The sequence below is a fragment of the Rhinopithecus bieti genome, unplaced genomic scaffold (assembly GCF_001698545.2).
Source record: "Rhinopithecus bieti isolate Rb0 unplaced genomic scaffold, ASM169854v2 scaffold_61117, whole genome shotgun sequence".
NCBI classification, from domain to species: domain Eukaryota; kingdom Metazoa; phylum Chordata; class Mammalia; order Primates; family Cercopithecidae; genus Rhinopithecus; species Rhinopithecus bieti.
In genome coordinates this window covers 317624-330575 of record NW_016824934.1, presented here as the reverse complement: position 1 = coordinate 330575, position 12952 = coordinate 317624, and the positions used below count along the sequence as shown (strand labels likewise).

General features: G+C 44.0%; 1 protein-coding gene across 1 annotated transcript in view; it reads left to right on the top strand.

The window, feature by feature from the left end:
• The window catches only part of THADA (THADA armadillo repeat containing), a 349278-nt gene that overhangs the window by 279668 nt on the left and 56658 nt on the right, over window positions 1-12952 (top strand). Inside the window, exons 33-35 of the mRNA XM_017862713.1 lie at window positions 11376-11755; window positions 12368-12486; window positions 12819-12891. Of these exons, the coding sequence (XP_017718202.1) occupies window positions 11376-11755; window positions 12368-12486; window positions 12819-12891 (572 nt within the window). The remainder of the gene's footprint in view (window positions 1-11375; window positions 11756-12367; window positions 12487-12818; window positions 12892-12952) is intronic.

The window sequence follows — 12952 nt, the reverse complement described above, 5'->3', positions numbered from 1 at the left end:
AAAAATTAGCCAGGCATGGGGGCTTGTGCCTGTAGTCCCAGTTCCCTGGGACTGAGGCTGAGTTAGGAGAATCACCTCCCAGGCTCATTTCCATTGCTTCCTGAGCCCGGGAAGGCTGCAGTGAGCTGCATGCAGTCATACCACTGCACTCTAGCCTGGTAACAAGAGTAAGACCCTGTCTCAAAAAAAGAAAGATTGAGAGAGAGAGAGACAGAGAGACGGAGAGAGAGAGAAGGGAGGGGGGGACGGGAAAGGAAAGGAAAGGAGAAAGGAGAAAGAAAAGAGGAAAGGAAACCAGAAGTAGTGTATGCTTAGAATTAACTATGTTTGTGTCTTTGAGTTGTCATGTGTTTATCCACAGTAGTTCTGGACTTCCTCCCTGTGTTGGGCAAAGGCTGAGATGGGATGGTGGGTGGAGGCAATAGTAAAAGCTGTGGGTCCCACCCAGGGCCTGGTGAGCTCATCTTTAGCCTACCCAGATCCTTTGAGCTCTTCTGCCTCTGCTGTCTCCCAAGCCAGAGAGGATATGTTTTGATTCTATGGGCTACCAGGATAGTCTTCAGAGTATCCTCGGAAGCACATCCTCCTTCCTCAGCAGCCGATTGGGAATCCTACACTTGAAAAATACATGCCTTTGAGAATATGCAGGGACAAGGGAAAGTAGGGATGTTTTTCAAGGAGTGTGTGTGATGGGGGCTGCACCTGTGTAAGCAGAGATGATGGGGTTCAGAGAACCAGAAACAAACCTAGGCAAGAAATAAACAACCAGTACTAGTTCAGGGTGAGACAAAGTTAGTTTCCAAATCCCTCCACCAGGTCATTCAACATGTTTGTAACTGGAAGAGCCCCTGGGGTCAGGATTACAGTTTACTGGGCGGGTCAAGGATTAAATGGAAAAATGGAATTTCCCTTTGATAAGGAGAAGCCAAGATTTATTAAGTCATTTTATTTTGTTGTTGTTGTTGTTCCTATGGTTTCCTTTTCTCTAAAAATATAATTTTTTAACTGAGAAATTGCATGACAGGACATCAACATTAAGAGTGTACAAATTATCATGTGTGATTATTTTTAGAACCAGTTTATCCACCATTTCAGATAAAAACTTTTGTTGGATCTGATTACAGAGCTCTAACCAACGCTACAATTCTTTGAAATAGAAAAAGCAGGCTGTCTCCCTATGCACTGAAAGTGAAGTCTGGGCCAGGCACAATGGCTAATGCCTGTAATCCCAGCACTTTGGGAGGCTGAGGTGGGCGGATCACTTGAGGTCAGGAGTTCGAGACCAGGCTGGCCAAAATGGCGAAACCCTGTCTCTACTAAAAATACAGTAATTAGCCAGGCTTGATGGCTGGCGCCTGTAATCCCGATTACTCGGGAGGCTGAGGCAGGAGACTCACTTGAACCCAAAAGGCGGAGGTTGCAGTGAGCCAAGATTGTGCCACTGTACTCCAGCCTGGGCAACAGAGTGAGACTCCATCTCAAAAAAAAAAAAAAAAAAATGAAGCCTGCTCTGTATTTTTTCATCTGCTACTTTTTTAAGGAGGTTGAAGATACTGGGAGAGAAAGGAGAAGATAGAGAAAAGTTTATAACAATTATGTCTGCAAAGGAGAAATTCACTCGTTTGTTCATTCATACATTCCTTTGAGGCAGAGGGAATAACATGTGCAAGTTCAGACAGAATGAGGAATCTTCTTCTGAGACTTAGTGGCAAATGACCTTCCATGGTGGCACAACCAGTATCACTGCCATTTGCACAGTATCCTTATAAGTGACACTTTGTAGTGGTGAAACCATTTTTTTGTTGTTGGGTTGGTCTTTTCAGTCCTGAGGAGGATCTTTCTGCCTTCACGGATACTGACTGCTGCTTCTAAATAGAACAAGTTGTGTATGATTACTGGGACTTTGCCTCCCCCATAGCCATCTTTGCTGGGACCAAGGAAATGTTGTCATTCTGGGCCTTACATTTTTTCTTTCTTGCCCTTTTTATTTTGACACAAGACGATCAGAAGGCCAGGGACTGTATAATATGCAGGAGCTCTTTGGTTGAATACTAGATGAAGGGGTTGACTTATGATGAAGGGCCATGGTGTACAAAAACAAATACCATTAAACACTAGAATTACACACATTCAGCATGGCAAGATGTTTGCACTATGGAAAGCACGGATGAGCTCAGATGGTCTGAGGTGGAGGCCCTAAAAGTGCGGTCCCTGCACCAGCAGCATCAGCATTACCTGGGAATTTAATTAGGAAATGTAACTTTTGGGGGACCCTGCCCCAGACTTACTGAATTAGAAACTCGGGGTGAGCAGCTCAAGTTTGAGAACCGCTGGTCTGAGGTAACAGTACAGCAACCCTACATGGGACATTGATCACTGATTGGAATGCCAGGGGAAACTGCCCTCTCTAATTATTATTCCTTCCCCACCCCTGGCCACACCTAAAGTTAAATTCACCTAAATTAAATGCTGTTGTGGTGTAACTTCACTGTATCCATAATTATGTGGTAATATTATCCACTTTTTTTTTCAGAATGCCCTTGTTAAAGCTATTTAGATTAACGTGCATCTTTTAAAATTATATTGATTTTTTAAAATTTAACAAACCTGTATGAATAGCTCAGAAGAGCAAAGGTGAATGGCCCACAGGCCTTCCCTTTGGGGTTATGCTTCTCCTCTAGGGAGGAGACAGACTGCCCTAAATAATAGAACAGAACATGCTAAGTATGATGCCATCCCTGCTCAAGGTCTGTGCTACTGTTAAATCTTCTTTCAGCAGCCTGTTGAAATTAGCACTCTCCCTTGGTTAGTTAGGGAGTGGCAGTTTCGATATCTAAAGTTAACTTTCACAGTGACTGTTAGGTTGCAGGCATTACACTGGAATCTCCAACCTAACAAAGAACCAAAAACTACTAAGATAACACATGCGGTACTACCAAAGGAACTGTGTGTGTGAATGGGCCACCATACTCCTTCATGCAAGACACTCCTTAGTGCCATGAAGGACTCTGCAAAGTTCCTTCAGTTTCTTCCTGAGAACAGAGGTTCCTAATAGTTATGCCATCCAAACAGACTAGCCTCAAGAAGCTTTTATCAACTTCTTCAAAGCTGTAATTCACTAGTGCTGCTTCCTGGTGATTTCACCAGCCCATGGCACAAGGAAACTATAGCAAAATGATACTATAGCAAATTTGTCTTTTTTTTTTTCCTTAGTTTTAGTTTTAGAGATGGGGTCTCACTACGTTACCCAGGCTGAAGTGCAATGGCTCTTCACAGGTGTGCTGATAGCACATTGTAGCTTCAAACTCCTGGGCTCAAGCAATCCTCCTCCCTCAGCCTCCCAGCTAGCTGGAACTACAGGTGCATGCCACGATGCCTGGCTACATCTTTTTCTTAAAAACAAATTTCTTTAAATTATCTTTTATGATGACACTATGATTTTTTCCCTTTCGGAGCATAAGAGACTTTCTTTCATGAAATGATAATAGTAGGTTTTTAACATCCTTTGCAAAATATAAGCTGGCAACTTATACCAGTCTGCCACATTGTGACATTTCTTTAGGAATTACTTCTCCAGGGAACCAGGACATGGCACAGTAGGAGGTATTGTCCTTCCATGTGAATCCAGCCATTCAGCCATTCCCTTGAAGGCCAGAAATATACTTGCTCCGAAGAGTGAAAAAAAAAAAAAAAAAAAGTTAATTCCAAAAATGAAATCAAATTGGATGCAAGAATCAGTCACACATACTTGAGTGGCTGAGATGATTGCACTGGTGGGAAAGTGCAAAGACTTTCCAAACAAGGAGGGCTGAAAAAAGCTCCAGCCAGGAAGAGTTAGAAAAAAATCACTCTAACTTAGGAAAAATATGATGGGGCCATTAAAACAGGAACTTCATTCTTTCACTCAAACATTTGGACTTTCCAACAAAGAAGAAACTCAAATCAGTCAAAGTTGAGGTTGCAAGTAGAAAAGGTAAGATTTCAGATGGGTGTGGTGGCATGCACCTGTAGTCCCAGGTACTCAGGAGACAGATGTGGGAGGCTCACTTGAGCCTAGGAGTTCGAGACCAGCTTGTAATAAACTGTCTCTTTTCTTTCTTTCTTTCTTTTTTAATAAAAGGCAAAGAAGGTTGAAAATTACAGTCTGCTAAAGAAGAAGGCTGCTAAACTTCAGACTGGATCTAACTTCAGTTATTTGTGTCCTACAATGAAGGGCACTCATAGAAATGAAAATAAGTACCACATGTTCATCTAGACTCTTTATGGCAGGACACAAACGTTGTTGCACCAGGGAAAAGTCTTGGTTGTGAAAATCCTTTGATGAACTCTCCCTGCAGTGGGAAACAGACTTTACCACTGAAACAGTAGCCGTCAATCCCTGCTGTACCTAGGTCACTTTAAAATTAGACTGCCAGATCTCACCCCAGAGATGCGGTCAAGTGTCCCCTGACATAAGTATTTTTCTAAAGCTCTCAGATGAATGTAGTGTGCTTCCTGGGCCGAGAACCACTGTGCAAGAGAAAAGCAGCATTTCTTTATTAGTTGCTGCAGTAGCTTATGCTGAAGTATTGGACATTCCTGCCTCCAACCTTATGTTCCACCTAGAGACCCTCTCACTCTGGGTACTGAGATGGAATAGAGGAATGTGGTTCCTGTGGTCCCCACCCAGTTGGAGCTCCATGAGAGCAAAGCTGAGTCTAATTCACTTCTACATCTAGACCTAGAGCAGAACCTGCACATAGCGAGCCAGTGTTTACATTGCTGAAGGTCTGGCCAGGTGGCCGGCCTGCCTGCCAGGAACATTTATAGTGCGGATTCATTCTTTCGAATTCTTGGTTATTTTCTCTCCTTTGGTGTTTTTATTTGAAAGAGAAATTGGGGCATGGTGAATTTTCTAGTTCTTCACTACTGTGAAGTCCTGCGCTGGAATCAGCCATGCTCTGCTTGGAACTTCAGCGCCCTACCCACCCATAAACCCTGCCAACCGCGCGAAAGTTGGCCCTGAGGAGTGTGGTTCTCAGCTGGGGTGCAGAGCAGAATTACCTGCCAGTTTTTAAGATTACAGCTGTCTGCGCCCAATTTGAAACCAACTGAATCAGAATCTACAAGAGTGGGATTCAGGCATGTGTGGTTTTAATATCCTTAGTCATTACCTTCACTTGAGGGCAGTGGTGTTTAAAATACCTGGATCAGCAGCAGCAGCTTCACCTGTGAGCTTGTTGAAAATGCAAATCATCAGCCCCATCCCAGGACCTTCAGAATCAGAAACTCTGGGGTGAGGTCGAGGTAGCAGTTCATGGTTTCACAAGCCCTTCAGGGCATCTCCTGGAGTCAGAGTTGCTGCACAAACAGAATATTTTTTCCAAGCAGCAGTTTGGAGAAAATGCCTAAATGAGTATCACTTGATAATTGTCTCCCTTTGGGCTCTAGATCTAGCCTCTCCTGCTGCTCCTCTGTTGACACATTAATTCAGCAAACTTATTTAAAGGTCTCTCTGTGCCTGTTCTCTCCTAACTCTCCCTGGCACGTTTGCGCTTTCCTCTCCTCTCCCAGTGAGGCACCTGTGCAGCCTCAGGGCCCACCTTAAATTGTGTTCCCTCTTGAAAGCCCTTTTTCCATTTCTTCCAGTAGAATATCAGTGCCATCACATTCATTTTGGTCTTTCGTATGGTTTTAGTATGTTTTCTCTTTACCTGCCTTTTTCTTAGTGACCTTGAGCGAGTGACTTAACCTCTCTGTTTCCTCATCTGTAAAATGGGAATGATAATAATAATAGAGCCTACCTCATTAATGAGTTAATACTTGTCTAGGTGCTCCGAATAATATCAACAAGTATAAATTCTAAAAGTAATTTTTGGCTGGGCACAGTGGCTCACGCCTGTAATCCCAACACTTTGGGAGGCTGAGGCAGGAGAATTGCTTGAACCTGGGAGGCAGACATTGCAGTGAACTGCTCTGCACTCCAGCCTGGGTGACAGAGACTCTGTCTCAAAAAAATAAATAAAATAGAAGTAATTTTTATTCATAGCATTAAATCATGGGTATGTAATATGTTATAATTACGTAATAGTACATGACACGTAAATACTCAACAAATGTCAGCATTTTTTTTTCTTTTTTTTTTTTTTTTTGAGACGGAGTCTCGCTCTGTCGCCCAGGCTGGAGTGCAGTGGCCAGATCTCAGCTCACTGCTCCGCCTCCTGGGTTTAAGCCATTCTCCTGCCTCAGCCTCCTGAGTAGCTGGGACTACAGGCGCCCGCCACGTCGCCCGGCTAGTTTTTTGTATTTTTTAGTAGAGACGGGGTTTCACTGTATTAGCCAGGATGGTCTCGATCTCCTGACCTCGTGATCCGCCCGTCTCGGCCTCCCAAAGTGCTGGGATTACAGGCTTGAGCGCCCGGCCATTTTTTTTTTTTTTCTTGAGACAGTTTTGCCCTTGTTGTATGGGCTCTAGTACAGTGGCACAATCTCGGCTCACTGCTACCTCCGTCTCACAGGTTCAAGCAATTCTCCTGCCTCAGCCTCCCGAGTAGCTGGGATTACAGGCATGCACCACCACGCCTGGCTAATTGTTGTATTTTTAGTAGAGATGGGGTTTCGCCATGTTGGTCAGGCTGGTCTCAAGCTCCTGACCTTGGGTGATCTGCCCACGTTGGCCTCCCAAAGTGGCTGGGATTATAGGCGTAAGCCACCGCGCCCAGCCCAAATTTCAGCTCTTATTAGTAACAATTTTAGGACACTAAACATTTTGTGATTTTTATAGGTTTTTGTTGGTGGTGGTGTTTTTGAGAGAGTCTCTTCTATTGCTCAGGCTGGAGTGCAGTGGCCCTATCTTGGCTCACTACAAACTCCACCTTTTGGGTTCAAGCGATTCTCCTGCCTCAGCCTCTTGAGTAGCTGGGATTATAGGCGCCTGCCATCACGCCCAGCTAATTTTTGTATTTTTTTTAGTAGAGACGGGGTTTTACCATGTTGGTCAGGTTGGTCTCAAACTCCTGACCTCAGGTGATCTGCCCGCCTCAGGCTCCCAAAGTGCTGAGATTACAGGCGTGAGGCACTGCGCCGAGCCAGATTTTTATAGTTATTATTGTGTACTTGTTCTTTGTCCTTCCATTGGTCTTAAAGCTCTTTGAAGCAGATCTTTTTCTTTCTCAGCTCTGCATCTCTATATCTCCCAAGTACCTAATACAGTTAAGCATGCTTTACCCAAAATGCTTGGGACCCGACATGTTTCAGATTTCAGGTTTGGGTTTTTTTTTTTTTAATATTTGCATATATAATGAGATATCTTGGGGTGGAACCCAAATCTAAACACAAAATTCATTTATGTTTCATACATACCTTATACATATAACTGGAAGGTGATTTTATTTTTCCCTTGGGGTCACTGAATAAACTGCATCTGTGTGTTGACTGCATTAGGTCAGATGCGGAATTTTCCACTTGTGGCACCATTTCAACACGTAAAAAGTTTCTGATCTTAGAGCATTTTAGATTTCAGATTTTCAGATTAGAGATGTTCAACCTGTATATGCTTAGGAAATACTTACAAAGTTAATACTGAAGTCACAGGCAATGTAGGTCAAGAAGTCCCTAAGTAATGTCTCCATTCATTCACCTCATCAGCATGCTTGCTCCCCATCTCCTCCTTCTTTTGGGTAGTGCCTTCATTCCCTGGCTTCCTGGTGATATCATCCCTTCTTAAGGCCCCAGACCAGGCAAGTGGGTCTGGGTGTCCAGCTCTCAAGTCCAGCAGACTACACTTACACTCAGCCTGGACTATATCCAGAACAACCCAGATAGTTCTTCCTGTTGTTAATTACAGTTTTAAGAGCAGATTTCTGAGCCGTATTTCTGACTGTACCAAACAAATGAAATTCCTTTTGAATATAATGTTGTCCTCTAGCAGCAGTGGGTAGGAAGGATAGGGAAATGGTACCTGGAGACGATAGTACTGTGCTCTTATTATTAAATTATTATGAGATTCGGTTTTTAGACACTGAAACAGAGATGACACAGAGGTTGAAGATCCCAGCTGCCCAGGGTTTCCCTCACTGCTTTATAAAGATGCCTGCCTGGCTGGGCTCAGTGGGTCACACCTGTAATCCCAGCACTTTGGGAGGCCAAGGTGGGTGGATTATTTGAGGTCAGGAGTTTGAGACCAGCCTGGACAACATGGTTAAACCTTGTCTCTACTAAAAATACAAAAATTAGCCAGGTGTGGTGGCGCGTGCCTGTATTTCCAGCTACTCTGGAGGCTGAGGCAGGAGAATCACTTGAATCGGGGAGGCGAAGGTTGCAGTGAGCCAAGGTTGTGCCACTGCGCTCCAGCATGGGTGACAGAGGGAGATTCTGTCTCAAAAAAATTTAAAAATAAAAAGATGCCTCCTTGTGAGCTGGGAATTCTGCAATGTCTGAGTTAAGAGTAGAGGTGTGGCCAGGCATGGTGGCTCACGCCTGTAATCCCAGCATTTTGGGAGGCTGAGGCAAACGGATCACAAGGTCAGGAGTTCGAGACCAGCCTGTCCAGCATGGCGAAACCCTGTCTCTACTAAAAATACAAAAATTAGCTGGGAGTGGTGGTGTGTGCCTGTAATCCCAGCTACTCAGGAGGCTGAGGCAGGAGAATCACTTGAACCCTGGAGGTGGAGGTTGCAGTGACCCAAGAATGCACCACTGTACTTCTGCCTGGAAGACAGAGTGAGACTCTGTCTCAAAAAAAAAAAAAAAAATATGATGGCCTCCCTGGGATCCCATCATATTGGAGCCCAAGTCTAGTCCTCGTTTTGGCCCCTGTGGCAGACTTTGAAACAATTTGATGTGTTACATAAATATTGTATATTTTTAAATCTCAAATTATTGCAAGTCTATGCAAATTTTCGATTTCAAATTAATTTTTCTGTTACCTTAATGTTTTACATTTGCATTATGTTTATGTTCGTTTTCTAGAAGTCGGCAGAGTTCTCTGAGTTATAATGAGATGATAAATATAAACAGTGTTTTATTAGCTGTAAATGCATATCACTTAAATGCTCTCTGGTAAGCCAATCCAGGATAAACTTGTTAACATTATGGGTACAGTTGTCAGGGTTTATCAGAGAATGCTATGAATATAATATCTAAATTTTGGCAAGGCATTTGGTGAAGTCTGTCCTAAGTTCCTGTAGATAAAACTTCATGGACCGAATGGTACAATTAAGAGGATTCATAACTGGGGTATGACGCAAACCAAAGAGGGCTAGTTAATGAATTGGTGAGAGCCTTGAAGAGCGTTTGAAGCAAGGGCCAGCAGGGAGCCTGCTCACCGAAGGCCTCTGCCCTCCACCTTACCCACATAAATTTTAGTAATTATTTGATTGTGGGCATTTAGGCATTCCTGTGTATTTGTATGCGTTTTTGAGATAGGGTCTCACTTTGTTGCCCAGGCTGGAGTGCAGTGTCAGCATCATGGCTCACTGCATCCTCCACCTCCTGGGCTCAAGTGATCTCCCACCCAGCTAACTTTTTATTTTTTGTAGAAATAGATTCTCACGATGTTGTCCAGCCTGGTCTCAAACTCCTGGGCTCAAGCAGTCCTCCCACCTTGGGCTCCCAAAACGTTGGGATTACAGGCGTGAGCCACCAGGCCCAGCTGGTTTACCCAACTTCTATTAGATGATGAACATGTGTGAAGAACTGGGTGCTGGGAGGTACCCAAGACTCCTCCCCTAGTCCGCACCCTCATTCCCTAGTCCTGCCAGTTTTATCCCTTCCGTAGTTTTTTTTCTTTCTTTTCTACCTTTTTAAATGATCACCTTGGCTTCAGACCTTCAGTGTTTCTTAAACCCACCTTCTCCCGATTCCTTCTGAACTTTAGGCCCTCGTCATTTATTTCTCTCCTGGACTACGGTGCAGTAGTGTTGTAACTGGTCTCCCTGCCTCTAATATTGCCCCCTCAACAATAAGAGCACTTCAGTGAAAATGGGCCCCTGACCTTATTGCTTAAACTAACCCCTCAGTGGCATTCCCTTGCATACAGAACTAGCTGCTTCACATTGTCTAGAAGGCTTTCTGTACTCTAGCCACATTTCTTCCCTGGCCTCATCTCCTGCCCTTTCCCACCTCTAATTTTATGCTCCAGTGTTATGGGATGGCCTGTAGTTCCCCATATGGTCCATTCTGCCTTCGTTGAGCCTTTGCTCAGCTGGTTCCCCTGCCTTTGGTGGTCCTAACACATTGTCACCTCTCTTCTTCCTTGAGACTTGGGTTATCATTTATACCAGTATATTGGAATTATGTGTTCATGCATTTCTCTTTCTCAAACTAGGCTGACTATAAACTCCTTAAGGGCAGTGATCTTATTTAGCTCCCACCACATAGTTAGCAGGCAATAAGTTTTTGGGTTTTTTTATTTTTTTAATCAGAACTGAGAATATGAAAAGATCTTGGCAAATGAAAGGCAGACCATAAAACTTAACAGGAAGATAAAATTTAACAGGGATATACTTGGGCTTAAAATAAACAAACAAAGAAAACACATCTTGGCCTAAGTACTGAGTACAAAGTGGGAGAAAGATGACTCACCACCATCAATAGACCATGTCAAAAAAGAAGGGCTGTGGTTTCAGTTGATTTTGTGCTCCATATGAGTCAACAAGTGTGATGCAACTCCAGTTCAGAACAGGGAAAGTAATAGTCCTGTGGGTCAAACCGTGCAGGAGATTTGTGATCCAGCCTATGGGCCATCCTTTAAGAGAGGGTGAGGCATGTCCACAGGAAAGCAGCTAGAATAATGAGAGATGGTGACCCCATCATTTGGGGAAGGAATTAGGAATGTTTCATCTGGAGAAGACAGAGGGGACACAAGAATTGTAATCAAATGCCTAAGGAGCTGTCATTGGGAGCCTCAAAATGTGGCATTAGGCTAATGAGTAAAACACAAAACAACTTTTGACAATGGAATAAACTGTCTCATGAGCTCCAGAGTACTATAGGGTTCAACCAAGAGCTTCTGGGAAGGGGTGTTACAGAGGGAAGCATAGCCCCTGAAGGAAGTTTATACTAGACGTCCTCTTCTCTTGGTCAGCTTTGAGGCTCAGTGATAAGAGGTCACTGAGTTCATATTTATTAAATGTTGAGGAGGGGTGCCAGGAGCGCATCTTCTAATAGTAATTCCTTTGTACCCCTGTTGGAAAAATTATACATTACCTAAATGGAAATGGTTGCGGACTAGAAGTCTGAACCTTTGAGGGCCACTCACTTATGACAGTGTTTGAAATCTGCTTATGGGAGACATCTGATGGCCTCACGCAGTGGATTCAGTCTTCATTCTGTCATGTCCTTTTGTGGAAAATTAAAGTGATTATCTCTTTCCCTTTGCTTTTTTTGCTTCTTAGTTCTGGAGAGTCTTGGCTTCTGGGAGGAAGTCGGAGGGATTATCTCAGGATCAGAGCTGATAACAGGATTCCCTTGTGCCTTCAAGGCGCCAGGCCTGCCCCAGTACCTCCAGAGCCTCACCAGACTAACCATTGCTGCAGTGTGGGCTGCAGCAGCCCAGAGTGGAGAGCGGGAGAGGGACGTCCCCATCTCTTTCTCTCAGCTGTTAGAATCTGCCTTCCCTGAAGTGCGCTCACTGACACTGGAAGCCCTCTTGGAAAAGTTCTTGTCAGCAGCCTCTGGACTTGGAGAGAAGGGTCTGCCACCCTTGCTGTGCAACATGGGAGAGAAGTTCTTATTGTTGGCCATGAAGGAAAATCACCCAGAATGCTTCTGCAAGGTAAAGTCTCCAATGTACTGACTGGCCCTTTCCACTCCCCACATTCTTTTGTGAGCCACTGGAATGGCAGGATCATGAAGGCAAGATTGGGTTTGGGCTCTACAGGGGCAATAGGAAGTAGATTCAGCATCCAGTGGATAAGGACTCTCTTTGTATGGTGGTTGGCATGGCGTCATACCTAGAAGGGCACCAAGAAAAGCTTTTGATGATAGGGGTATTGATGGCAGAGATTAACCAAAAACAGAGCAAACCACTTTGGGATGTTTAGGAAACAGGTCATTAAAAATTCACTGTAGAATGTGTTAGAGGTAGTCTTTGCTGACATGGCTATTTGAGGGCAGATGGCCACCTGGGAAGCATAATCAAAAGGAAAGGGCACTGGCCTAGAAATCAAGGTATCTGGCTCCCATCCCAAGTCACTAGAGGCCCTCTGGTTAGTCATTGCATCACCCTGCCTCAGTCTCCCAAATGTATTATGGGGGAAATAAGAAGTTAGTGGGAGCCTTTTGAAAGGTAGACCTCTTGTTGATACAGTTGATTATCATGTAACCTCTAGAGACGTTTCCCTGAGTATTTATTTCTCTTTTTTGTGTGTGGATTTGGCTTACACAGATACTGAAAATTCTCCACTGCATGGACCCTGGTGAGTGGCTTCCCCAGACGGAGCACTGTGTCCATCTGACCCCAAAGGAGTTCTTGATCTGGACGATGGATGTTGCTTCCAATGAAAGGTTTGCCCCCAATACCTCCTGTGCAACCTTGGTAAGATGTATGGTCCCATCAGTCATTATGTAATGAACTTGCACACAGTCCTGGCCTCAGGTCTCAAGTCCTGTGTTTCATTCTAAGCCTCAGCCTAAGAGTTCTAAACTCAAGCAATAGAATGATGTCAGCGATTCGCGTTAATAACAACAAGGTGATTGCTTCCGGAGGCATTTTTGTAACCAGGAGGTAGAGATTTTCAGTGTTCACCTCTGCATGGATTACAGACTATCTGCAAAAGCCAGTGTATGAAATATGTCTGATTGTAATTTTGTGTTTTTTTGTTTGTTTATTTTTCTAGATCTGAAATTCAGAGTGTAGCTCTGAGACTTGCTTCCAAAGTCATTTCTCACCACATGCAGACATGTGTGGAGGTAAGGCTAGTTCTCATCTTGTTCTGGGACCTAGGGTTTTGTGTTCTCATTTACTCAGAAG